The 26,069-nt window shown below is 45.7% G+C and overlaps 4 protein-coding genes across 16 annotated transcripts in view; 3 read left to right on the top strand and 1 right to left on the bottom strand.

Annotated features, from left to right (window-relative positions):
* Positions 1–10,452, top strand: part of LOC147044338 (SRC kinase signaling inhibitor 1-like) — a 58,648-nt gene extending 48,196 nt beyond the window's left edge. For 7 of the 13 annotated variants that reach the window (XM_085934756.1, XM_085934753.1, XM_085934761.1 and 4 more), the window contains 14 exons: positions 165–985; positions 1,167–1,268; positions 1,482–1,609; positions 1,903–1,923; positions 2,485–2,645; positions 3,601–3,776; positions 4,605–4,735; positions 4,885–5,032; positions 5,129–5,432; positions 5,510–5,774; positions 5,965–6,104; positions 6,304–6,453; positions 6,748–7,452; positions 8,459–8,647. In XM_085934756.1, coding sequence (XP_085790882.1) covers positions 165–985; positions 1,167–1,268; positions 1,482–1,609; positions 1,903–1,923; positions 2,485–2,645; positions 3,601–3,776; positions 4,605–4,735; positions 4,885–5,032; positions 5,129–5,432; positions 5,510–5,774; positions 5,965–6,104; positions 6,304–6,453; positions 6,748–7,452; positions 8,459–8,647 — 3,441 coding nt within the window. Of the gene's footprint in view, positions 1–164; positions 986–1,166; positions 1,269–1,481; positions 1,610–1,902; positions 1,924–2,484; positions 2,646–3,600; positions 3,777–4,604; positions 4,736–4,884; positions 5,033–5,128; positions 5,433–5,509; positions 5,775–5,964; positions 6,105–6,303; positions 6,454–6,747; positions 7,453–8,458; positions 8,648–9,530; positions 9,664–10,312 lie in introns of those variants that run through there. The other 6 variants (XM_085934763.1, XM_085934762.1, XM_085934764.1 and 3 more) reach the window with 6 other exon arrangements.
* LOC147044337 (uncharacterized) lies at positions 10,310–19,343 on the top strand. Its single transcript, XM_085934773.1, has 6 exons — positions 10,310–14,363; positions 17,002–17,145; positions 17,233–18,301; positions 18,688–18,880; positions 18,979–19,055; positions 19,194–19,343. Exon 1 carries the CDS (start codon positions 10,329–10,331, stop codon positions 10,815–10,817), a length of 489 nt encoding a protein of 162 aa, XP_085790899.1. The 5' UTR covers positions 10,310–10,328; the 3' UTR covers positions 10,818–14,363; positions 17,002–17,145; positions 17,233–18,301; positions 18,688–18,880; positions 18,979–19,055; positions 19,194–19,343.
* On the bottom strand, positions 14,026–22,037 carry fmnl1a (formin-like 1a). The gene is made up of 26 exons (XM_085934767.1): positions 21,875–22,037; positions 21,065–21,782; positions 19,700–19,783; positions 19,221–19,307; positions 18,959–19,029; positions 18,774–18,857; positions 18,529–18,681; positions 18,344–18,452; positions 18,191–18,267; positions 18,016–18,109; positions 17,762–17,836; positions 17,570–17,680; positions 17,344–17,493; positions 17,165–17,266; positions 16,422–17,064; positions 16,224–16,348; positions 15,953–16,155; positions 15,653–15,887; positions 15,522–15,590; positions 15,383–15,463; positions 15,185–15,314; positions 14,953–15,116; positions 14,785–14,886; positions 14,631–14,723; positions 14,413–14,518; positions 14,026–14,330 (listed from the first exon to the last, which is right to left on the bottom strand). The coding sequence occupies exons 2-26, from the start codon at positions 21,239–21,241 to the stop codon at positions 14,266–14,268; spliced, it is 3,390 nt and encodes a 1,129-aa protein (XP_085790893.1). The 5' UTR covers positions 21,242–21,782; positions 21,875–22,037; the 3' UTR covers positions 14,026–14,265.
* Positions 19,214–26,064, top strand: mlx (MAX dimerization protein MLX). The gene is made up of 9 exons (XM_085934770.1): positions 19,214–19,352; positions 21,908–22,030; positions 23,105–23,144; positions 23,227–23,313; positions 23,565–23,674; positions 23,755–23,854; positions 24,078–24,177; positions 24,479–24,680; positions 24,745–26,064. The coding sequence occupies exons 2-9, from the start codon at positions 21,992–21,994 to the stop codon at positions 24,799–24,801; spliced, it is 735 nt and encodes a 244-aa protein (XP_085790896.1). The 5' UTR covers positions 19,214–19,352; positions 21,908–21,991; the 3' UTR covers positions 24,802–26,064.
* The last annotated feature ends 5 nt before the right edge of the window (positions 26,065–26,069 follow it).

Raw genomic sequence — 26,069 nt, 5'->3', positions numbered from 1 at the left:
ATAACAAATGATTGTTTGTCATTCGATGGCCATAAAGGGAGTCGAGCGCAACTTTATGACGCGCCACAAAAAGCCGGCGAAAATGGATAGACAGTCTTTAACGTTGCCGTTTTACTACTGACAGTTGTGTCTCCATGGTAACAAGGGCCGCTTCCTGATTTCAGAGGGAGATGGTGTACTCGTCCTGTGACTCATCTCCAACTCGCCGCCTCAACACGCTCCCCTCGTCGTCGGGCTCTTCGGGCTCCCCTTCCCGCTCCCGCCTCTCCTACAGCAGCGGCCGCCCGCCTTCCTTCGCCGGGTCCCACTCGCCCCACGAGCAGGCACGCCACCCCCACCACGCTGCCGCGGCAGCAGCCCACATGGCCAACGCGGCCCTCTCGCCCTCGCCCAGTGCCATCCTGGAGCGGCGAGACGTCAAGCCGGATGAGGAAGTCTCGGCGAAGAACTTGGCGCTGATGAAGAACGAGTCTTTGTACGCGGACCCCTACAGCCTGATGCACGAGGGCCGCCTCAGCATCGCCTCCACGCAGTCCCTGGCGGCCATCGGAGACCCCTTCAGTTTCCCCGTGTCCTCGGGCCTGTACCGCCGCGGCTCCGTGCGCTCCCTCAGCACGTACTCCGCCGCCGCCCTGCAGGGGGAGCTGGACGATTCTCTCTACAAGCCCGGGGGGGGGTCCCTATACGCCGACACGTACTCAGCCACGCTGGGCATGGGCTTCCGCATGGCGCCGTCGTCCCCGCAGAAGATCCCCGACACGCACTTGCGGGACAGAGACACGTACTCTGGCTCGCCCAACCGGGCTTCGCCTGTCAGGCAGAACTTCCGCAAGGACTCGGTGTCCTCTGTGTTTATTGACAGTCCCAAATCCAGACCCAGCTCTGGCTCCGAGCCTCTCTGCCTCACCGCCGGACCAGGGGAGGGGGGCAGGGCTACACCCGGTTTTGGGTCATCGCTGTCCGGACCAGATTCTGATGCCAGCAGGTCGGTTGAAGCGTACCAGTTGGCTCTAGAGCAGCAGTAATGCCATAAATAGGCTCTGGGGTCCATTTGTGGCCCACCATATTTTTTGACTAGATTGCTTTTTAAGGATTGTTGAAACCATCTCAAATGTGAAAACACCTATATGATGTTGAAGTTGACTTGAGATTGGACACTTCGACAGGGATCATCGTCTGGAGCGCATGGAGGCCATGGAGAAGCAGATCGCCAGCCTGACCGGCCTGGTCCAGAGCGTCCTGACCAGGGCGCCTGACAGTGATAGCACGTAAGACCATCTAGGCTCCATTATGGTTTGAAAGAGCAGATTTACACAGTACCTGAAGTATTTATACTCCCTTTCATGAGAAGACGAGCTAATGACGACATTTAGCTAGCTTTCCGGACACAAAGCAGGCCATGCGAACGCCTCGTTACTGTCCGGTGTTGCATTTAGAGTGAGCACTGTAATGTGCTTGCCCTCTGGCCGTTGATCCCTCAGATGCGGCCTGCTGCGCCTCTGCATGATGGCGGGCTGCCCCCCGGACCAGGGAGCCGACTTCTCACGGACATTACCTTTCTCTTCCAGTGACAAGACCGACACCAACAGCGACGGCTCCGCCACTGGAAGTGAGTACTGGGAACTCAGACACTGCCAAGTTTTGTTTTTGAGTTGACACATATTACGACTCGAAATGGAAAACTCTTGAGTACCCCAAAGTGACACTCAAATGTCTCACTGGGCTGAAGTTCACCGGATCACTTAAGTGAGTTCATGGAAACAATTTTCCTACCACTACCTGATGTATCAGCTGAGAGCTGTTCTAATTCCCAACAGTCAAATCCAGTACAATTGTATTTGAAAAAAAACAAAAAACTCCCTCTTACTACGATCTGAGTAACTGGATCTTTCTATATTCCAGCAGGACGGCTAAAGAAGAAAGGTAGTTGCCATTTCATTACTCCTTTGCCCTCTCACCTCTTGTTTCGGGCGTCTACCTCTCCAGAATAGTGCGGACCCCCCTCCCTCGTCTCCCTTTCTTTCTGTCTCTAAATATCTGCTTGGTCCTTCAGGGGCTTTCACAGTCTTGTTTGGTCTTAGATGGGACACTGTCAGGAGACTTCTGTGTGTGTGTGTGATGTGTGTGTGTGTGTGTGTGTGTGTGTGTGTGTGTGCATTTTTAGGAGCGATCCGTACTCCCACAGCGGTTTGTTTAAGATAAGAGCATGGTTATCCCCCCTGTGTGTCACTACTGGGCTAACTAATTGCACCTTCGAATGGGTTTACTAATAGCATGAGCTCAAATATCTCCAGTGGGCCATTAGGGCTTTGTGGGTTTTCTCAGTCACACGCTGTGCACACTGTGTGTGTGTACCCGTGGATGTGTGTTTTATTTTGTGCGTATCCATATATCGTAACAGGCCAGTCGGCGTTAAACTGAATGACTTGACCTCACCGTGAACCCTCGTTCCCCCTCCCTCCCGTGTCCCGTTGTGATTGGCAGCTCACACGCCGTCGGCCCCGCTGGCGCTGATGCCGCCGCCGCCGTCTAACTCGACGCCGCTGAACAACGTCAGCCGCCTCCAGATGCAGCTGCACTTGCACGGGCTGCAGCAGAACGCCAACGACCTGCGCAAGCAGCTCGGACAGTTGCGCAAGACGCAGGTACAGTCAATTATTCAGTAGACGGCTTTCAGGGTGATGCAGTTGGACAGCACCGATTATGATGTACTACGTAAGCGATAGAGATCCACTGCAAAGTACGCTAATCTTCACAGCAATTGTTTATAATTGTCTATATCGATCATTTTGATTTTTTTTAATTATCTGTATTATTTATTTGAATTTTTTTGTATTCTTTTTTTTTTATTTTGACAATAGATTATTAGTATTCAATCATTACTTCCCCCAATTAATTTTTATTTCAAATAAAATTGCATTTTAATTTTTACCTACTTATGATATCATTGATTAATGTGATTTTGGGTTTTTTTCTCATTCATTGTCATGACATCCAGAACAGAGGCAGGGCGTTTCCTCTGCACCTTACGTGTCACCCACACTGAAGGCCCGCAGCTTGCATTTGACATGCGGGTTATGAATTATTCAACCGAGACAGGGTGCAAGATGGGGGTTCTTCTCCAGTGTGCGCTTATGTAAATAATATCAGCGTAAATATTTGTGAATATTTTATAAAATATGATAATGTGGTCTTCTGTTTCCACACATCCCCATGGTGGCTTTGTAGCAGGGACCACACGGGGTCATCCGCAATGTGAGCGGTGTTGTTTTACTTCCTGGAACATGTGGCTCATCCATAATGCATCCTTCCTCCCTTACCAGGTGCTTTCATCTCAGAGTTGTATTACACACGCCGCCTCTTTACAATTTTCCATTCATAACGGCGAGGAGGAGTTTCGCATTTTGTAAATTTGCCACACCCTGTGATTTTTAAAAAAAAAATTCTTAGGGCATCCTCAGTGTGGGCGCATGCAAATTAGTGCTCGCACAGTTGCTATAAAAACAAGTTGTTATAAAATGACTTCTTATTCCAGCCAATATTTTTTGTTTTAGAATTTCATCATATTTATAATCTTTCCCCATTTGGTTTATCCGACAGCTGGAGAACCAGGACTCCATGCGCACGCTGCTGAAGCGCACCGAAACCGAGCTGAACGTGCGTGTGGCCGACGCCCTCCGCAAGCAGGAGGACCCCCTGCAGAGGCAGCGCCTCCTGGTGGAGGAAGAGAGGCTCAAGTATCTCAACGAGGAGGAGCTCATCATTCAGCAGCTTCAGTCAGTACCAACACACACACACGTGGCTAATCATCAAAATGAGACCAAAGAGCTACTTTTCGTGCGTTTACGACAAAGTGCAAATTCAAGGGAGTGAGTCACGCGGCGGCATGGCGGCGCTCTGATAAAGCCGGAAGCGTAATTAAGCCCGACTTAGCACTCACAGATTCTTATTAAGATGTGAGGTGTTAGCGACTAATTGAAGCTCCTGCACGGGCAGAGCTGAGAGCCACCTTGAGATCTCTGCGTCAGATATGCACCGCCTGGTTCTCTGAGGTAACAGGACCCAAATTTAGCCCAAGGCCAAAAGCAAAGAGGATTAGAACAAACATTCACATGTGTGTTTTAATTGTCTGTTGGAGAAATGTCTACTAAACTTTGCAGAGGGTTCTCACGGAACAAGCCGTATAAGAGACTGATTTCAGCAAGACAAAAATGCAATTGCATTAAGTGTGATATAATTGCTGATTGTTGGAGTAATTTGTCTCAAATTTGTTCTTAAAACTCCAAAGAACTGTTTGAATTTTGTTGAAGCAATTCCTCCTTTAACCATTTATTCAATCTATAAACACATTAGGTTGACCACAATCTAAGCACTTCTGAATTCGACTGTAAACTTTAGTTCAGATTTGTATTTGCCCCCGTGTTCCCTGCAAGGCACTAAAGTACTTTTCCAAACTTATTAATTCCTGCCCAGGCCGCTCCGGTTCAGCTGGCCGCAAAACCTCTGCAAAAATTGCCAGCCGATGGAGCGAGTTAATTGAAAAGAGCGGCGGAGCGGTGAGAGGCGGCCCGCATTCATCTTTATGCACGTTTCCTCCCCCTCAGTGACCTGGAGAAGTCGGTGGAGGACATCCAGAAGGAGTCGTCCGTCAACCACAAGCTGGTGAGCGTGCAGGAGTTAGAGGAGAAGACGGCCGTCCTCCGAAAGTTAGGCGAGACGCTCACCGAGCTCAAGAGTGAGTCTGACGCCTTCGGCGTGACTAATTAGGCGCGGCGGCGCCCGTTCGCCTTTTAAGTCTCCCACTCGCCGTCTGTCAAGCGGCTGAATCACTCTCATCTCCGCCAAAGAGCCGAGTCAACTGAAATGTCTTCCCTTGCGCCCCAGATCAGTTCCCCAGCCTTCAGAGCAAGATGCGGGTGGTGCTGCGGGTGGAAGTAGAGGCGGTCAAGTTCCTGAAGGAGGAGCCGCACAGGCTGGACGCCCTGATGAAACGCTGCAAGACCATCACGGACACCCTCAACGCCATGCGCAAGTATGCCACAGAGTTGAATGTGGATCTGGAACCAATCCATGTCTTGGGTCTCACAATTTGACGATGGCGATGTGTCTGACTCACCCTCCCTCCAAGGCAAGCTAGCGAGGGCGTGTGGAAAAAACACGAGGACTTCAACTCGTCCAAGCACAACGAGGAGCTGAGAAAGTTCCCGGATTTCGATCTGCCCACCAGCCCGCCGCTCGCCATCAACGACCTCGGGGGAGGAAACAGCCTGTCCAACTGGAGCCCGCACACCAGCCTCTCCCGCCGCCACCACGGGAACCCGGCGGGTCAGCACAAGGACAATCACCCGCCCGTCCCTCACAAGGGCAAAGCTCTGGAGGAGCTGGAACGCCGAAGCGCTGCTGATAAAGCCTTGTCCGTCGAAGTCCGCCTGGTAGGAATCAATTTGCATTCCTCACCCCTCTTATCGTCGAGCCGAGGCTTTATCGGCACCATCTGTCGTCTTCCCAGGCAGCCGAGCGGGACTGGGAGGAGAAGCGGGCCAGCCTGACCCAGTACAGCGCTCAGGACATCAACCGGCTGCTGGAGGAGACGCAGGCTGAGCTCCTGAAGGCCATACCCGACCTGGACTTTGCCGCCAAACAGATCAAGCCCGCCTCCAACGCCACGTCCTCGCAGGTGCCCCAGACGCCTCAGAGCGGGACGGCCACTCCCGAGCACCGCAGCGTCAACAAGCCCCTGCAGAAGAAGGAAGGCGGGTCCAGGCTGGGATCCGGTGAGCGGTAGAGCCAAAATAGTGTCAGCTTCAGAAGATCAAAGAAAAAAAAAATACTTCCAAGATGAAACCGCGTGTTAACCAATTTCTTGTTGAATAATTTCATCATGATAAATGCAGGCTTTGAAGGTCTAGGTAGAGTTCGATTAGAGTTAGATGATTGTCATTTTTTTTTTCCCAACCTCCACAGATGAGCTGACGGTGCCTCGCTACCGCACAGAGAAACCCTCCAAGTCTCCCCCGCCGCCCCCACCCAGACGCAGCTTCCCTTCGTCTCCGGGCTTGATCACCCGCAGCGGGGAGCCCCTCATTCCCGGAAAGAGCGTCAAGGTAACCATCGCCTGCTCCCTGAAATGCAATTCAAATTTGTTAGGCATGCTGTGGTTTTTTTTTTTTTTTTTTATATATATATGTATATTTTATTTATTTAGCCACAATCACAATATTCAAGGGGAAAAAAATCACAGATTATATTTTCAAACAAAATTCATGAAATTGCTTGAAAATGTGCTTCCCATCTTGCTTTCAGAAATCCGACTCTGAGGAGGCAGAAATCCTGAAGCCTCACGTGAAACTGAGGAGGACGGTGTCGGAAAACCCTCGTCCGGCGTCCACGCCTCCGACGCTGTCCGGAGACAAGACAGACGAAGAGCAGGAGAAAAGTTCTACCCAGTTGGAGGTAAGCTATTGCGTTAACCTCACAAGCCTTACGCGTACTTGGACAGATGTGCTCGCCAACAGTGAGCACATGTTCAAGCGGCCGAGTCCATATGTGCTCTGCTTCTAGCAGCGGGTGAAAACAGAGATGGCTGTTATGGTGGATTTCCTCATTTTTACATGACCCCATTAGGGGTTCCTCCCAAAAAAAAAAAAAGAACATGTCGGATATTCACTCAATATCCTTCAGGGCAGTCCGATCTGCTGTCATTGTGTTTCAATCCCAAATGAATTCAAGTGCTTTCCTGGTTTATAGGGCAGACCTTTGCGTTGCATTCCGCACATCATGTTGACCCAGTGTCCCGTCCGAGATGTGCCCCTTCGTTCGGTGACGCCGAGCGCTTCGCCTCCTCAGCGCGAACGGGACGTCAAACGGGAAGTGACTTTGCTCTTGACCGAGCTAGAGATGAGGGCGCTGTCGCCCTCGGAGGCCCAGGAGCTGAGCGGCGCCATGGGAGTCATTTTGCAAACGCGCACCGTCTCGGCGCACGGCGCGGCGATCTCTGAGGTACACTTGAGTGAGCGGCCTCTGCTGCTGCTCTTCAGGGAGGAAGCCACTCTCAAGGACGCCTACAGACTCTTGCTTTCAATTTTGGAGACGGCGCTACCGCAGCCCAAACCCAGAAAAAGATCTTCGCCCTGCTCGGGCCAGCGGAGCACCCTGGTGATGGCTCTGAGGAGAGGCATTGAGACGGGGGACGTGGTTCTGAAACTCCATCCTAGCACCGACACCCCAAGTCCATATGGAGATGCAAATCTTTCCACATCAGCCTCCACACAGCCCAAACCAGGAGAAAACGTCCGCCAGAATGCCTACAAAAGGCTGGACAGCTTGGAGGAGACCATTCGAGAGTTGGAGAACACTTTGCAGGAGCTCAGCGGAGGCTCCCGTCCGGCGGACGCAGAGGCCAAATCAAGCAAGAAGCCGCCAGTCCCGCCCAAGCCGATGACATCGAGACAGGTTCTTTCCTCACGCCTCCTCGCCCGACACATTCTTTTCTTCATTTCCTCTCTGAGGGTCTGCGGGGAATTTCTCACGCCTCTGATGTCTGCTCCCCCATTGGCTCAGAAAAGGAAAGGGGCGGGACAGACACCAGACTTGTCTTGCGCTGTGATTGGCTCTTGGCTGCCTGTCTGTACTCTCTCACCTCTTTCATGCTTTAAACAGACAATAAAAAAAGCATTTCTTATTTTTTATTGTCCTTTCTTTGCTTCTATACCAAAACACTTTTCATCTTTGTTGTGCTGTGAAATGTCTACTATTTTATTGGGATATTTCAGTGATGCCATATTTACTAAAAACTCGAGACAGTGTTCCTGTGACGTACGAATGCTCCATTATTTTTTTTTATTAATACCTCTATAATATTTTAAAACAGCTCTTGTATTGGATCTCGTAATTGGTTATTTAAAAAAAAAAATGCACAACTTCAAGTTAGCTTCACTGCCACTTGTGTTGACATGCGACACAATCACAGCGTTCCCAGTTGCTGTGTTAGTGCCGCCTCCCACTCAGTGCCGGGCTGTCAAATTCAACTGTCACCAACGGGATCTCATTTCCCAAACGGCACGGCCGCAAATTTCAAAGTCCTCTCGCGTTGTTTCGTCATGGCCGCGCTTGTCGTTGCATCACTTGATCCTACACACTCTCCGAACGCTTTACGACTGATTGTGTTGGAAGGCAAAAGTGATGCGGCGTGGCAGCTTGTGAAGTTCATCTCGTATTAACTCGGACACGGTGGCGACTTTTATTCTGCGCCTCCTCATTCTCCTCTTTGCAGAGATGGCAAAAGTACCGCCACATTTAAGTACAATTAAAGATAAAATGGAAGAACTTCTTCATTTAAGTGAGAGGAGAAAAATACAGACAAATTTTTACAGCTCTTTTGCATATATCTAAAATGTTCTGGTAAACTTCCCTCTCTGTTTTAAAACACTCACCAATCTCTCCCTTCTGTCTTTTCCAGAGTGGGAAGGTTCCACCCGCCACGGCCCCCAAACTGAAACAACTTCAGCAGCAAAATAGCACAGACAAGTACAAAAGTGGCAAGAGGGAGGACTTCCTGAAGACCCAGCAGCAGGTAGGTTCTTCTCAGGGGTGTGTGCATGCTGTGGTGACTTCACCTGCATGGTACCTCTCCTCCATGTTGTGGTAACCATAATTGCTGCCATCCTAGACAAATAGACAATGCTAAATTTCCAAGCTCTTTTTCCTTGGTCGTGTATTATGGTTGGAAAATGCAATCAGTATTTTGATAAGAAAGCTTTGTTTTGGGGGGAAAAAAAAAAAAGGACACCCAAGCTCCCTTTCATTATCTAACATTTTTATTCTTCCATTCTTTTTACATTTTAGAGATTGACTAATTTTATTTTACATTGTACACATGGACTAGATGTTGTGCTTTGACGACAAACATCTTGTTGACAAAAATCTTTTTTTGTCTTGTCATCACCAAGTGAGGAACTTTCATCTTGATTAGCCATCAAAGTCGGCTCTTTGCCGCCTTGTTGATTTGATGAGACGGCACTCGGGTAATCAGCGTGGTTTTTTTTTGGTTTTTTTGCGTCATTGCCGCTTGACTTTTGAGATTGTGCTCATCTACCAGGATGCCATTAACTTTTTTTTATTTTCGGTTTGACGTCAAAGATGACGAACTACCATAGTAGGATACCATGTGGGTATAAAAAAATTGACAAATATATGAATAAATATATAAACATTGATAAAAATATATATTTATACTGTGAGCTAGCTGCTAGCCCGTATCCACTAGCGAGGCTTATATATTAGGTCTTATTTACAGTAGCATACTACTTTGAATGCTACAAGTAAATACATAAATACAAATGAAACAGGAAGTTTTGCCATCCTGGGTTTTGTTCTCCTTTAAAAAGAAATCTCAAGCTGTGCAACTCATAGTAAATATTAAAATTCCTCGCCAATTAGACTTTATGAGCTAGTAATCTTTAGTTGACTTCACGTGGTTTTGGCGTTTAGGTCCACAATTAGCTTAAAGTGTCCACTCGCTTTCTTTTCAGGGAGGCTTTTCAAATAGAGACAAAAAGAGAAACAGAAAGCTGTGAGTCGGCGTCATGCTGAAATAATGAGATTAATTTGACTTTCATGAGACAAGTACGGGAATCCGCTCGGCTCACGGCGAGGCTGGCGGGTGTAAATTGCAGCCGGCGGAAGCTCGGAACATAAAGGAGAGGAAATAACGAGGCGAGAGAGAGAGAGAGAGAGAGCTCGTCTTAACATCATCATCATCATCCCGGATAATCAGAGAATGAAGGAGCGCTACTGGGATTTCTACCAATCCCATCTCAATCTGAGGCCACCAAAGTTTTTTGTCATGTTGATGAGTGAATTCTTTTTTCCTGCATAAAAGCAAAAAAAAATAATTCCTTGTGGTTTTACTTGACATGCTTCAGTAAGTTCCATATCCTTCCCTTCAAAGCCCTCGTGCATTCTTATCCTAAATCTTGGTCTTGGTACCTTTACTGCCTCACTACTCCTATCTTTTAAGCAAAGGGATGCTTTCAAACATTGCCATCTAGTGGCTCATACATTCATTACATTGTGCCGTATACGAGTGAGATTATTTTGAACATTTTAATGCGTCGTCGTCATTAAAAGTCAAAATAAAATCGATGTTGGTCCTCATGTGTCGATGGCGCCAGGCCCGTCCATCGCACATGGCTGGTGTCCGTCTGAAATAATGTGTCCTTTGTTTGTTCTGTTCCCCTCCCTCTTCCTCGCGGCGGCGAACCCCACCCGCCTCGTCAACGCACGATAACCGCCCCTCTTCCCCCTCCGGCAGTGAGCGCCTTGTGAGCATGTGTGCGCAGGCAACCTCCACTTTGTCGGACTTTGTCCATCGCCCTCCCCGACGTCCTCATCAATCCCGCTCCCCTCATCACGTGTCCTCTGACCTGAAGGGAGCCGCGACGGTTGAGTCGGCGATCCGCCGCAGGAGGGCGGAGGGCCCCACGCTGAGGGCGTCGCCCGGCCAGGCCAAGGCGCTGCTGGCCAGCCTGTCGGCAGCCGGCCTGAGCGCCGAGGCCCTGCTGCTGTCCTCCGCCCTGCGCCAGCACCGCCTCCTTCGCGAACAGCAGCAGCAACGGGCGTTGGCCTCCGCGGCTTCCCTGCCCTCGCCCAACAGCCGCTCGCCCTCGCCCGCCTCCTCCTCGTCGCAGACGCCCACCGCCACCCTGTCCTCATCCTCCTCGCCCGTCCTGTCGCCCTGTTCGCCCACGTCGCTCACGTCGCCCACCTCGTCCAAAGCTAGTTTGGAGGGCCTCAGCGGCTGCAAAAATGGACGCTAAGTGTCAAAGTGTCCCATTTGGACCAGTCTTGTGATTCCAGAGACCCACTGAGGGAATTCTCCATCCAACGCACAAAATTTGACCTTCCTGCTGATCCCGTTTGGTATAAGCTGTTTGAAAACGGAAAGCTGCAATAATCGTCACCACGTGAGTCAACTCCATAAACAAGTGCATCTCAATAAATCGGGATATGGTGAAAAACTTCTTCTTTTTTTTGTTTGTTTTTTAAACAATACTTCAATTGGAAAAAGTGAAACTCCCTTTTCTACCATATTCAAATTTATTGACATGCATGTGTGTTTGTGTGTAAGCTAATTTGTCATAGTTAAGCTATTTGGTGTTTTAACTCAAGTCGAAGTGGTGCTGTTTACAAAAAGTATTGGGACAGACATCTGAAAAAGAAAAAAAACTGAACAATTAGATGCCCCCGCGTGAATCTTAATGGTTCATTTTAGCAAGACATTGCGGATGGTGCTAAATGTCAGTTTGTTTTCCCAATTCACAAAGGCATGCTCAGATGAATTTGTCGGGGAAGAACTTGAGCCCCCCACCTACCTAAGCTTTTTTTTTTTTTATTAAGTTTGTTAGGCAGCAGCACATCTTAAAATGAAGCTACAACTACTGAGGACAAATATAATACAGTATTTATATATATTTGATGTTCATAGACAATCATTGGCCTCACCACTAAGCTCCCCCAAAGACAACATGCACACTTCACATTATTAATGGGTCAAAAAGGGCCAAGTCAGCACAACAGGTGTAATCCCTTTAAGAAAGAAAAAAAAAAAAAAGCACCAGTTCAAATGTAGCATCAGTCCCTCTGCGAAGCAGCCTCATAAGCAGCTTATTGTGCAGACTTTTACACCCACTATTTGTTAAAGGACAAAAATGCACATCAAGACTTGAAACGAGCGAGCGCAGTCGCCTCTTAATTACATTTTAATGACAAAGCACAACATGACGTCTTAACTCAACACGCTGTGTGTTTGTACGATTAGCTCAAATATCCTGCTTGTGCATTGCTTGGTTTCCATCTGCACAGTTAGTTAGTAGACACTTTCGAGAGACAACCCCCCCCCCCCCTTCATCCAGTCATTGAAATCATAGCAATTGCATGAAAATATAAAATAAATGACACGTGTATTTATGTCAGTAATATGGACATAAAAACAATAATAAGATAAATATTACTTATTGACAAGTGCAGAAAATTCTGCACTGTATATGCAAATTAAAATATATACCAGAAAACGAGGCCCAACGAACGCACCGTGAAACCGTTCCTCATGTTTGACATCATCACCATGACAGAAGAGCACACTTAGTTAGCACATTTTCCTCAAGTTTTGCAGATTAAAAAGTGGGAATTAAGAAATGCAGCAGTGGCATTAGAAGTTAAACCTGAAGGCTCGACACATTAGACAGAAACCCCCCCCTCCCCTAAACGTTCTTTCTACACCACTTTGGAATGGCCATCAAGTATAAACTTGATGACCCATATATATTGTGTGTGTGTGTATATATATGTGTATATATATATGTATATATATATATATATATATATATATATGTGTATATATACATGTGTATGTGTGTTTGTGTGAGATGTCAGTATATGATATTATAGCTGTGAAAAAGGAAAAAGTGATATGATATACATATTTGTAATATACATACAGTATATAGACTTAGACGATAAATGAGGATTGACTGTAAAATGTCACTACTGCTTCAGTTTTTATAAATTAACAGTGTGATCATTTTGTACAGATTTTTTCCTTTTCGCATTCCACCTTGAGATTATTTATTTACATGCGCTGGACATTTTTATTAAGACAATAATTTAAAATACATATCTGTATAGGCTGTGTAATATACATAGCTCCTTTTTTTCTAGGATTTCCTGAATGAACACGTGTTCTGTAATGTATGTATTAAGGAATTAGTGACCCAAAATATTATTTTTTTGAAGAAAAAAAAAGGTTTTTTTTTTAATTTTCTGTATTTGTCTTTTTAAACTTTTTATTTATCTATCTTTAAAAATCACCCCATCCTGTCTTTGCATCTTTTGGTGCTGTTGAAGGTGCGCCTTTATGGCGTTAAGTACCGAATTCGTCTGAGGTCACTTGACTTTAATGTTGCATTCGGATCTGCGCGTAAAAAACTGCAACACTCTTAAGCTGAAAAAAAAAATAGAAGCACCATGATGGATCAACAATGAAGTGTTTCAACTTGTATCTCTCTTTTTTAAATATCAATACAATATAGTACATGTACTGTATTTTTACATGAATGTGTGGATGTTCCAACAGCATCACAAAGTAGAAAAAACAAAGATGGTGTACATAGAGTCAGTCGTTCCTAGACGGTCCAAGGAGTTATTATGTCCAAAAAGCAAAATGTATTAATTTATTAACATTATTAGTAGTCTAACGACAGGATCAGAGGCATTAAAACACCACAAACGCATGTATCGTCTCAAGCAATCGCACGGTGCAGTTAAGATGATAAAAATAAAAAAAAATAGATATAAACTAAGACGATGTCTATAATGAATGTTTTCGCCAAAAATATTTCCAAAAAAAAGAATTAAAAAAAATAAAAGGTGTTGAAGTTGAGATATGCTTTTGGTTTTGTGTAAGACAGGCAGGCATGTTAGGTCGTGTGACGTCTGTCGGGATCGCTTCACCGCAACGCGGCCCTGAGTTTGTAGTTAGTGTGACATAAAGAACAAAAAGTAACATCATAGATCTATTATAAATATATACATATATATATATGACAATTTAGATTCAATTTATTTAAAAAAAAAAAAAAGAATACTAATGATGCTGGACTTAATTTATCAGTGTGGGTGATATTATGTGAGGAAATGTGTGTGACAAAATGTTTTGTACATAATTTGCTGTGGTTGTGTGTCCAATAAAGTGCAGCTCCTCTTGTATAGTTTACTGATTGTTTATTTTTGTCTTTGTCGTCCTGACCATGCAACTGAACTAAACATGTTAATTTTTTCTGGGGAAAGATGTATGACATTCGCTCATTATTAAATTATGTCGGCTGTGTTCACGCCCACAACGGCGCAAACTACCCTTTTCTAGATATAGACTTGTACTCTCCAAAAAAGTCATTTTTACACCTTGTGAAAAAAATAATCTAAATTTTAATAATTTTCGCTCAAATTACAAATATAAAAACAATGGGCTTTTGGAATTTAAAAAAAAAGTTTATTTTATTTTATAAAGAGCAACGTTAAGCATACATCTGAAAATGTATGGTGATTTATTTTTCAACACATTTTTGATTATGACACATCCTGTATTTATTTACATAGCAACTTCCTGCTAAAATGTCAACAAACGATCATGTTTTACTAGCAAGAGATTTCTAGTTGACATTTTGTTTGTGTATCAATCCACTTTCAGCCTGGAGGTCCTTGTTTCTTTTAGGTATCCGACCGCTGAGTTGGCCGGCGACCGTCCGTGCGGCGGAATGGCGTGTTCCTCAGATCTGAGGATGAAGAACAAACAATATGGGCGATGGGTAAGACCACACAAACACTTCTCACACATGTCAATTTGTCATATGTTACCTGTGATGATGTCCTCCAAAGCACCATCCTTGCCCTCGCGCACCTGAGGTTGCACCTGCTTCCGCTTCAGCTCAGCAATGAAGTCCATCTTGGGCATGGAAGGACCCTAATAGGATTTAAAGTCACAGATTTTTTTTTTTTTTTTTTAAAGCCAGGTTCTTTCTGATTTGTGGAGCTCTGGCACCCTCTAGTGGCTTGTTAGATTTATTTTGATTTACCTTTAGGCCTGCAGGCTTTGTCGTCACACTATCTTTCTCTTGGCTCATCTCGAGCTCCATTTTCTTCCTCAGTTGATTATCTTGGTCAGCTTTCTGCAAACCAAAAAAGAATCCTCAGCTTCACACTTTTTCCACCCTCATCTGACATTCTCACCTTGTACGCTTTGAGGAAGCGTGCAAAGAGCGGGAAGAACATGGCTGGCTGAGTGGTTTTGGGGTTCTCCCCAAAATACTCCACAGCAGAGCAGTAAGCCTCCTGCACAATGGAGAAGTGGTCAGATTACGGTGACGCGCAAGCTCACTTATGACAATCGAGGCTAACCTGAGCAGTCTTGCTGTCTTTCATCATAGACTCCAACTGCTCGCTATTGCTCTTGATGAACTCCTTCAAGACCGGGCTGTCATCCTGGACCAGGAATTCCCTCTTGGTCATTTCCATCCCTCGCTCCAGGGAGCGGATGTCCTGGAGGATGCTGTCCAAGGACACTGGGCAAAAGAGAGCAGCTTTCAATTTAGGGTTCGTCTTACATCAAAGTCAGAAGCGTGGACAATACCGAGGGCTGCCTTGTCTACAAAGTGGAGCTCTGTGTGGAAGTTAGCCAATTCTGGATACTTCTCATTGACAATGTTGGCAATGAAGTGGAGCAGCGTCTGTGTGCGGTCTGTGGATTTTGTTTCCAGCAACTGAAACAAACAAGTGATTCCTTGAAAACCTTCTCACGCTGGTCTCCATTTCGATGGAGGCTACTTACAAGGTCCAGACTCTGAAGTCTAAAGCCATAAGCTGCCCCTCGCTTGCTGCTGTTCATGTAGTTGCCAAATGCTAAAACGATCTAAAAGAAAAAAAAAAGTTAGGATCTGTCTGTAGCTTCATGACCAAGTTGGACCGACCTCTAAGATCTTCTTTAGTTTGGCTGAAGACTTGATGGACATGGACGCTGCGATGATGGAGTTGATTTGCTGTGGCCAGAACAAATAGTCAAATTGTTGGTCCGACATTTTTGAGAGCGGGCTGGACTCACCGGCTGCAGCCTCTTGATGCTCTCTGGGAAGTTTCCCATGAAGGTCAGCGTGTTAATCCGTTGGCTCAGGCGAGGGATCTTCCCGAAGTTCAAAATGAAGCGGTCTTCATCTGTCAGGTCCTCAAGGGGCCGTCCGTCATTCTCGTAGTTGTTCAGCAGTTTTGTCTCAAAGTCTGAAGGTATGAAGTGCTCCAGTAGTTCCAGAAAGTCAATGGACAAGGATTGCTGATCGTACCTGTGAAGGGGACAAGTTTTTATTAATTCCACATAAATGATGAAGGTCAGTTAGGCGGACCGTACGTCTCGATAGCGGTGCAGATCTCCGTAGGACTCATCCCGGCTTTGCGCAGCGTGATGGCCAAATTCTTGGCCTTGTTGGGGTCAATCAAAGATGTCTTGTTGACAGCCTTCTGCATTAACTTCTTTTTCCCCTTAGTCAGGTCTGTCGGGTTACCCTGCGCCTTGGTCTTGAACTGTTCTTCAAACATTTCCATGTTCAGCTCCTAGAGAGACGTAGAAGGACGATGAACCTTGTGCTTTTTGTCTCCAGATTGTTCTCTGTCCTTCTTACCTCCAAGACTTTCTCATCATTCAGCTCATGAAACACAGTTCCTGAGACCTGATTCGGTTTTAGAGGCTGCCAGTTCAACAACGGCATCCTAAACTTAGTCTGGATGGGCTTCTTGCTCTTCAACCCTGAGGAGACACAATGAAGACCATGTTACCTTGGTTTTGGATCTCGATCTTTTCACCACAAGTTTCACAATACCGGGTGCTCCTGGAGGAGATAGAGGGGAAACACCAGGTGGAGGTGGCGGAAGGGGCGGCCCTTCTCCGGCGCCAGGTGGAGGAGGCGGTGGAGGTGGTGGCCCACCTCCGGCAGCAAATGGAGGAGGCGGTGGGGGCGGAGGTGGCGGCCCACCTCCGGCAGCCGGAGGTGGAGGTGGTGGGCTACCTCCGGAAGTAACTGGAGGAGGAGGTGGTGGGGGTGGAGGTGGTGGGGGCGGCCCTCCACTGGCAAGTGGAGGGGGTGGAGGAGGCGGAGGGGTTGGTAGCTCCCCTCCTTTGGTGGCAGGTGGCTCTCCTCCAGGAGAAGGTGGTTTTGGTGGAGAAGGAGGTGCCGAGGAATCGATTATAAATGAGGCGGAGCAAGCCACGTCGACCTTGCTTTGTGGTGCCGAGTCACACTCGGTCTCCGTGACGGGCATAACCTTGATGTCCAGACATCCCGAGGCGGTCCTGGTCAAGCAGATCAAACCCTTCTCCTGCAGCTCCTGGATTTTCATGTCCAGCTCAGACGGAGCCACCACGCTCATACGCTCCCTCTCCTTCTCCCGCTCCCTGTCCAGCTCCTTCTCTCGTTCCCTCTGCTGCAATGTGCTCACCTGAGAACACGACTCTCTCAGGCTTTCCTGGAATGGAAAAGACGACTCATCAGCGTGGTCAACGGCTGCAGTATCATGTGGTCACACAAATGCCTGCTACCCTCTGCAGTTGAGTAAAACATCATACCTTGAGCAACTCTGTCTCTTTGGTGGCCTGCATGAGTTGAGTCTCCAGCTCGGAAATCTTCTCCGCAGTCTGAGACTCGATCTCTTGGAGCTGAGTGTTGAGCTGGAAAGCACAGCACAAGGAACATCTGAGCACACGTCCACGACCTGCATTGTACTCATGCCATCTTCGTGGTCCACCTCAACGTTTTGGTGCTGCAGTTGGTCCATGTGCTCCAGAACGCCTCCTCGGCTCTCGGCGTCCTCCAACAGAGCGCCGACATCCAGCACGTTATCCAGGTAGGCCTGGATTTGCACTTGAAGCTTCTCGCTCTCCGTTTCCCGCAGACTCTGAAAGGCACAAACAATATGGTATGGACACTCTTCACAGGACACTTCATTAGGTACACCGCCGCAATTATCTCACTTCCAGATATTTGTCCAATCCTAAATTGGTGAATTCGTACTGCAAGTGCACGCGGAAGTTCATGTTCTCCACGGAATGGACCACAATGTTGATGAACTGCATGCAGGCCACCTGCAAATTGATTCCATTTGTAACAACCGATAACAAATGATTCTACAATTCTGCACGGGACAAAAAATATGTAGGACCCACCATGAAGTCAATGTTGCAGTCCTCGTTGATAAAATACTCCATTAGCTTCTCAAAGCGGTACCTCTCTTTTCTCACCTGAGGGAGACGAGCAAAAAAATAGATCAACAATATTTAATATGCATTACACTTTTTGTCCACAAGAGGGCACATAAGAGACGTGAGTGTGATTGGAGTGTAGCGAATTGTACATTGAGTGGATGACGTTGTCTAATGCCAACTAATAATACTTAGCAATATTATTATTAGTGTGAAACCTCTCTGAAGTTGTCAAAGGCCGACAGGATGATGTCATGTCCTCCTCTGACCAGACAGACGGCAGCCAGCAGCTCCAGTACCAAGGCCTTAGTCCTGTCACAGGAGATCCATGTGATGATGATAATGTCACGGGTAAAACACACAACTTATGCACACGCACACACACACACACACCTGTGATTTCTGCTGTTCAGACTGAGCGTGATCTCATTGACGCAACGCGGGTGCCTCATCACCAAGTGGAAACCTGACTAAAACAGGAAGGAAAAGATGACTGCAATGGAGGCAAGTCCTTTTATTTGTTTCCTCTTTGGTTTCTCGTGGTACCTGATAGTTCATGATGGCCCTCAGGCACATGATACACACGTGCACGTCATCTCTGTTACTTGGCGAAGGATACTTCTTATGCATTTTGTTGCCCAGAGTGGAGCTGATTCTGTTCACCATGGTAACATGAGCGTCAATTGGCGCTGGACTGCCAATGCAAAAGACTTTGTCGGGACAGTTCTCACCTCACTGTGAGCGCTCGTGCCGCCCGGGTCATCCCGTGCGAGTGCAAGCCGGCACCGGCGCCCGTCTTGGTCATGTCTTCAATGGATCTGCCGTTAGCAGGCTTGGATCCGTCACTCAGGCTGCTGCCGTTCTCACTGATCTCCACGTCAATGCTGCAGGAGAAACAAAGTATCAAAAAAGTGACTCGGTGGACGGCGGGGGAATATTGGGAAGCTTTTCAAGCTACTACCGCTGCGGTACTCACGGGGCGTCACACTGGGCCAAAGACAAATACTCCACCAATACATCCAGACCTTTATTCTGCTCATTGAGGAACTCTTGAGCCCAACTACAAGACACAAGGCAATCCTGGTTAGTTTAATCAAACATCAAAATAATCTAAGACGCAGGCACAAGTTTTATATTCCAAACACAGTTGAGATTGCTCACCCAATGTGGTTTGTGCGTAGGGATATTTCCAAATCCTTGAGGACCTTGGTGGCTTCTTGGATTCTTTTTTTCTGATGAACAGCCACCAGCAGAACATGTAAGTCATTGGCATCATTGACAACATAGTATATTGTATAATATTGTACCAATCTGTAAAAAAGTACTGATTTCTGCTCTTTGAAACAAGATCATATCAACCAATTAAACGCTTGGATCCGACTGTTCACTACAACAGAGATGCAGAATGATCAAGTGAACTGACCCGGCGACCCACCACCACTTGGTCCGGGTAGAAGCTCTTTATCCTGGCCGGATACGTGGATGGAGGGCTTTTCACCCGGAAGCGCTCCTGAGAGAGCAGAGAAAGTGATGTGAACGACATGCTAACATTCAGGTAAGTGCTCACACGCCTACATGCAACAGTCTGTGTCCGACACTGTTGCCACGCCAACCCTGTTGTGTGAGGGCGTTACTTAGGGATGTTTTGTTTTATCACATTAACTTTGAAATAAAACATTTATTTAAAAGAAACAAAAAAATTTTTTTTTTATATAAATTAAATAGAAATGAATACATTTAAAAGTTATGATAAAATGTGAAAATGCTAAAATACTTGCTTAAATTACCAAATTAATTTGAAAAAAATAAAAATACAATGACATAAACTACAATTTACTGTATGAAATTAAACAAATCATTTAAAATTACAAAATGTAAAATAAAACAAAAATCTGTTTGTACCTGGTCACAGACGAGCTCCCATTTCTTTTCATTGTCATACTGCTTCAACAGCTCCAGTTTATCAGGTGGCAAGTTCATGTAGCTCTGAAAAACAATAACATCATTTGTATCTTTAATTCTTTTATTTGGTAATATCAGAAATGTTTTCTGACCTCCATAAAAAAAATAACACACTTGCATTTGTGGAATATAAATATGGAGCAGCCCATTTTATTGATCTCAGGGAGCGGCCATTTTGTCATTGTGAGATTCTATATCTGCAATTTCGGTCAACAAAGTCAATGCATGCTTTGATTTGAGTCACTCCCAACTTCTGTTTTGTTCATAGCAGCGTACTTTAGAAACTGGTGAGTGAAGGCCTCACACGGAAATGCAACGTTGGCGCCTCTTCTCGTCATTGCGGTTTGACAGTTAAACCAGCGAGATGCCTCCTCAATGTAAAAAATTGACCCATTCAGACCGATGCCAAATTTTGGATAAAAAGAAAATGTGCTTGGTTTGCTAAACATGAACCTTCTGTTCATTGCACTTTCCCTTGAATTGTTTGGCTCAGACAGGAAGTGAGGTCACACTCTTGAGTGGGTGCATTTATCAAATGAAGGGAAAAAAAAAGGTAAATTATGTCAAAACGTTCAAGACCTATTTTCAACACACCAAACATACTTGGAACTGCTGTATCTACTAATTGTCATTTGCAACTATAGTTATTTTTTAACATTAACAACTCAAAAGTCTCAAGATTAAAACTTAACTAGATATGAAATAATGGAAAATACAACAAAAAAAAAAACACATCTCGAGTGCAGCATGTTGAAAGCGTGCTGCTTTCCGGTCTGTGGCGGTGGTGTATTGCCCCACTTCCCCTTTCTGTACTCTCACGCAACTAAATCGTCCCATAAATTGACTTTTATTATTTACAATGTTTTCATTTTCTACTGCTTTATGGTTTGATCTCTTCACGTGTTGTGGGTAATCTGGGGTTTGTGGACTTTTGCCCTACATGCAATTTTGATCTCCAATGATGTAAAAAATAGCTTTATGAAGTCACAAAATGCAAATTACCATGAAGGGAAATCTCCCAGTGAAATTAGTAGTCAAATATACTTTGACACACTTTTGTCTGTATTATCAATTTCTTGGTATTATTTCCCCCCCCATCTTACATATATTTTGACAGTAAATGTGTACTGACCAGGTTATAGGCTCTTTCTCATACAGTGCAATACAAAGCTCTTTATACGTGTACACTTTTCTGTCACTTTGCTTATTGTAAACATTTAAAATAATTGTTAATTTACTTCAAAACAGGTGATTCCTGACTTAGTGGTATCATTGCAGTGAATTTAGAATGTGTTCTGGACTCACCAGCACTACATTGAAGCGCTCCTCCAGCTCCTTCTCAGCGGGCATGGGCAGCTTGGGGGTAGCCGGCTGCTTCTTGGGCAGCGTCGGGGCGCCGGGCTCACTCATGATGGACACCGGGCTCCTGGACTCGCGGCTGTCGGTCGGCTGGTCCTGCTCCGACCCCCCAGCATTCCCCATCACTAATCTCCACACGTAATCCAGAAGGAAAGCCGTACACAAACACCTTTTCCTGAGAAATCAGCGCATACCAGAGCGGGCCGCACTCACTCCAAAAGAGCTCGTAGGCCTAGATGAGGCCTTGTGGAGAGAGGGGCTGCATCGTAAGATGCTTAAGGATGGAAGAACAAGAAAAGCTCTGAGTTGCCGTGTCTGAGCGGAAGGCAGCACACTAAGACAAAAAGTCAAAAACCGCACAAACAGAAAAGCAGAAGGGTAACTTCCTGTCTACACGGCAGCACCAAAAAGAACACAGGGTGGAGCACACACAGTGTGAAGCTAGTGGTTGGGACTGTTGGGTGGATGCAGGTGTTTGAGGTTAGAGAGGAAATGTTGTCATATATACTGTCCACTTTTCATTTGAAGCCACCCTGAGGTTTGATCTTTACCCTTTAAGGGAGGCCAGCTTGCTTGGAGGCCAGTCAAATGATTCAACAGAGCAACAGCGACGCTCTGTGGCCCAAATTGACTACTGCAGCCCAACCTGTGACATTTGTGGATGCTTGGAGAGGAAAAAAAGCAACATAAACACAAGCGTTCAACATTCTGTTTTTTCGAATGTGTAACGAACATTTAATTACAATACGTTCTTACTTTGCCAGCCGACCATGTACTTTGTTTTGATAGCGGAGGAAGTCGTTTTGGCTTTGGAGGCATTCGAAGTTACACACAAGGACCGCGAACGCACCAACGCTATCAAGGACTTCCAAAATGGCGGATCCGACGACGTCGCCCGAGGACCACGGCAAGGTAAAGTCAAGCCGTGTGTTCGTAACAAACATCATCTTTTTTTGTCTTGTTACAAGTCTTTTGTGACATCAGCCACAAGTAAACCGTCGTGTGTCGGTTCACTCTCGGCTGCGCTGGCTGTCATGTAGTCGGGCTTTGTTGTCTTGCTTGTAAAGGGAATGTACTTGTGAGCCTTTTTTTTTGTCTCGAGCCTGTAATAAACAACGTGTTTGGGTACTTTGTGTTCCTAATTAATTTAAAGATAGAACCATTGCTTTTTTTGTCTCTTTTACTTTGACAAGTAAAGTAAGTTTTGAGTTTTCATTTGGTCCGCAAGTTTTGGGACTGTTGAATCTCGTGTGAAATGTTAAAATACGCTTTTCTCACAAACTACTCGGTCAACCGCTTTAATGCCGCAGTTTAATATAAAATGTAAATAATTAAATAGCTATTTTCTTGATGTCAAGAGTTTTAACATCACTTTCGCTAGCAATTAAAAATGGGTAGTTATGAATATAATATACCTTTACTTCATTTCTTTATCCTATGCATTTTAATCGTCGTAATCATTTGTATGTTTCATAATTGGGGAAATCAATTGTCATGAAGATATATTGTTCGACTCAAATGTTTTTGTTTTCATAAATGTGTTTGTGTAACGATTGCGTTTCCTGAATGGGTTGCCAGCCAATCGTAGGGCACATGTAGGTACCGTCATTAAAATAATAACAATAGTCTTTTCCTGTTTTCAAAATGAGGGATGATATTTGTCTTTTTGTAATTGCATTGCCATCTCAATTGAATTACAACTTGTGTCAGTCCTTTGTATTGTTGAAAAAAAATCTTCCTCCATATTTTTTCTAAATTTGTCTCCCCTGTTGAGCACGGGCGGAGGACTTATTGTGTGGCGGTGTCCTAATTTAAACGGCAAACACAGCAGTGATTGTGGTCTTGTGCTTCTGTGAATAGAAGTAATCAAGCTAGTGCTCAGTGGGTCCTTTGAGTGTTTTTGTCCTCATCTAGGCCAGCACTTTAACCGCATCAAACTTTTGTCCCTCCTTTCTTTATGTCTTCTGTTGCCTGGTGACGGTTCAGCACTCGGATGTGCCGTTCGCCGATGGCGTGTTTGACCCCGGTGAGTTTGTTGTTCCCCAGGTCTCGGCCTCACAAAGACTCCGATATTGATTGGCAAAATTGAACACTGTGCTTTGTTGCAGTTCTCTTTGCCGACGGGTCCAGGACGGGGAACCTGGTGTCAAGGGCCAACAGCATCAGCTCAAGTGCCTCCTCAGTTCCAAACACAGGTGTTCCTCCTGCTCATGGTTTAGTCGCACATCAGGCAACACGACCGAGAGCGACAGAACTGGGCAGTAACCCCAAAAAATAGTCTGCAAAATTGTAATGAAAACTGCTGAGCTACAACAGTTCAGCCGGGCTCGGCCATGTGGCTCGGTGTGCGGCGGGCCTCGAGGGAGCAATAATGTTCCTAGGTTATAAGTTAAAAAAAATTTATTCTCCAAGTATAGTGTACATTACTCTTTTAATATGACATCAGATGACGAGGATAGCGACTGCAGGCACGAGACGTTATACAAGACTTCCTGCAAAGATCGGCGGAGGCAAGCGCACACGCAGGCCGAGCAGAAGCGGCGTGACGCCATCAAGGTGACACTGCGATCTTCTCAGACTAACACTGAATTTGCCCTTGTCTTGAGATCTTAACAGCGCTTAATCTCCCTCTCCAGAAAGGCTATGATGACTTGCAGTCGGTTGTCCCGACCTGCTTGCAGTCTGAATTTGCGGTGGGAGCTCAGAAGATCAGCAAGGCCACCATCCTGCAGAAGAGTAAGACACCACAAACCTTATCGCAAACATTGTTTTGGGAAGCAGAGTGACAAAACTTGTTTCTGTACTCGCACGTTCATCTCATTGTCTCCTTTAGAATGCATTCCTTGCTAAGGGAACGCCGGCCGGTTGCATGTCGGGGCCGAGCTCCCTTGAAGTTGTACAAAAAAAAAAAGATATCAAGCTGTAATCTTAAAACTACGCAACCTTTTCTGTTGTGCAGCCATCGAATATATCAAGTTTCTTCACAAAGAGAAAAAGAAGCAGGAGGAGGAAGTTTCCCGTCTAAGGAAAGAAGTGACGGCGCTGAAGATCATGAAAACGTGAGTTGGTGGGTCAGCGAGGGTGGAGGCTATGTTATTAAACTACAAATGAGGGGTCCAAGTTCAGATGCGTTTTAATTGAATGGCTCAAGAGCGCCACCTATTGTATAAACAGCGCAATGACAAAAACAAATCAAATCAGCCTACCAAAAATATAACCAGTTATGAATTGAGGTATTTTTTACCCAATCTTTGTCTGATGGGGAGAAATAAGCCGTCTCAGGATTTTTATTTGTTTGACCATCGTGATACAGACTCCATCAATACTGGCAGTTTGGCATTGTTCTACATTTCCTCTTAGAAACTATGAGCAGATTGTGAAGGCATACCAGAACCATCCACAGCAAGGCGCGGACCAGGTGTCGGACCAGATCAAGTTCAACATCTTCCAGAGCATCATGGACTCGCTCTTCTACTCCTTCAGCAGCTCTGTGTCGGTCAACAGCTTCCAGGAGCTGTCGGCCAGCGTGATTAATTGGATCGAGGAGCACTGCAAGCCGCTGGTACTTACACCATAGGCGCCCCCTCGGCTCCGCTCAAAATTGATGCTTTTTCTTTTTTTGGTAGATGCTGAAGGAATTTGTCGTCAGCGTGTTGCGGCAGGTCAACGGGCAGCTCTACTGATGCGGGCTGTGACGGTACACCATTGTGTATATGTTAGCTGCGGGGGCACACTTGATGTTTGTCTCATCTTTACCATTTGAGCCGGTTTACATTTGTGATAACGTGTCGCTAGACTAAACAGTAGTGTTTTTAAAAGCCGACAACAGGCGACGATGTCAAGACACGGGCCTCGGAATGTTCTCAAGAGCAATGCGTTTCAGTGTGTGTGGATTTTGTCTCTCAGGGCTCACTAAAGAGAGTCTATGCCAGAGTTTGTAGAGATGTCACAAAATTTTGCTGATGTGCCTAAAATGGCCAGCGATGGCACCAAAAGCAGTCTCGGTCCAGGACAATTTCCAGGGCAAGAGATTTCCCATGATATGTGACGTGTCAAACTATAAGCACTACAATCCTACCCGAGCCTTACAAAGTGCATATCATAGGGGTGACAGTAAAGCCTGCCTCGATTGGCCTTTTGTGTTCAGATCAGATGCAAGACGCTGCAGGGTAGCATTAAAAGAATGAAATGCACGGTGACGTCAGTGTGGCGGCTTTCGCCAAAGGCACGTAGACACACTCGCCTTACAAACTAGCGTTGTGCTCGTGACGCCTCTTCATACTACCTCACAAGCCGGCTAATTCCCGGGCCGACTTCATCCCGCGTCGGTCCTTCGCAATCTGGTAACCGAGCAATTAAAAAGGCTAGACTGTCTTTTGTACAGAAAGCTAGCCGAGGATTTGTAAATACATCAAGGGAAGCTAATTGTCTTATGACTTTATCTTTGTACTTTTATTTTCAAGTACTATTTTTGTGCGTGCTTAATATCTATCTCAGTTCTCAGAATAGCCAAGGCTTGTGTGTACAAGCAGCATTGCAGCCTTCTTTTATCAAAAGCATTTCATAGAATGCCTCATGATATCCCCAAACAAAGACTTCAGCTCTTGATTAGCTAACAGTTAAGTGTTGTGCTTTGATAACAGTACCACAAATCAATTTGAGTACTGTTTTAACCAACGGTGTGCCTCAGGGGTCTGTCCTTGGATTACTCTTGGTCATTCTGTCAAATCCAAACGCATTTGTAGTCCGGTATTTTGTTAGTATTGAACTGCCCCTCCCCTTATTTATTTTAGGCCAACCACAAGATTGTTCTCTTGATGTTTCTTACTGATTATACGCGTTCAATGTTGGCTTGTTTTCCAATGCGCTGCTACTCTGTCGTGGCCAGAATAATTCCTTACCTGACTTGTCTTTCTTGGTGGAATAAAAGTGTCTGAAGTAGACTAGTGAG

This window comes from Syngnathus leptorhynchus, chromosome 16, assembly GCF_054491065.1.
Source record: "Syngnathus leptorhynchus isolate UIUO chromosome 16, UIUO_Slep, whole genome shotgun sequence".
Lineage (NCBI taxonomy): Eukaryota > Metazoa > Chordata > Actinopteri > Syngnathiformes > Syngnathidae > Syngnathus > Syngnathus leptorhynchus.
The sequence above is the reverse complement of the archived record's forward strand: the minus strand, read 5'-3'. Positions and strand labels throughout refer to the sequence as shown.

What these genes read in the sequence shown, in the direction of transcription:
- LOC147044337 (XM_085934773.1), top strand. Translation starts at nt 10,329, where the DNA reads ATGTGTGCGCAGGCAACCTCCACTTTGTCGGACTTTGTCCATCGCCCT.
- fmnl1a (XM_085934767.1), bottom strand. Translation starts at nt 21,241, where the DNA reads ATGGGGAATGCTGGGGGGTCGGAGCAGGACCAGCCGACCGACAGCCGC. An exon ending in ATCTGCACCGCTATCGAGAC is followed by an intron (nt 15,888 to 15,952) that starts GTACGGTCCGCC and finishes TCCCCTTCACAG; the next exon opens with GTACGATCAGCAATCCTTGT. An exon ending in CAAAGCCTGCAGGCCTAAAG is followed by an intron (nt 14,519 to 14,630) that starts GTAAATCAAAAT and finishes AAATCCTATTAG; the next exon opens with GGTCCTTCCATGCCCAAGAT.
- mlx (XM_085934770.1), top strand. Translation starts at nt 21,992, where the DNA reads ATGGCGGATCCGACGACGTCGCCCGAGGACCACGGCAAG. An exon ending in CGCCCGAGGACCACGGCAAG is followed by an intron (nt 22,031 to 23,104) that starts GTAAAGTCAAGC and finishes GTGACGGTTCAG; the next exon opens with CACTCGGATGTGCCGTTCGC. An exon ending in GCGCTGAAGATCATGAAAAC is followed by an intron (nt 24,178 to 24,478) that starts GTGAGTTGGTGG and finishes ATTTCCTCTTAG; the next exon opens with AAACTATGAGCAGATTGTGA.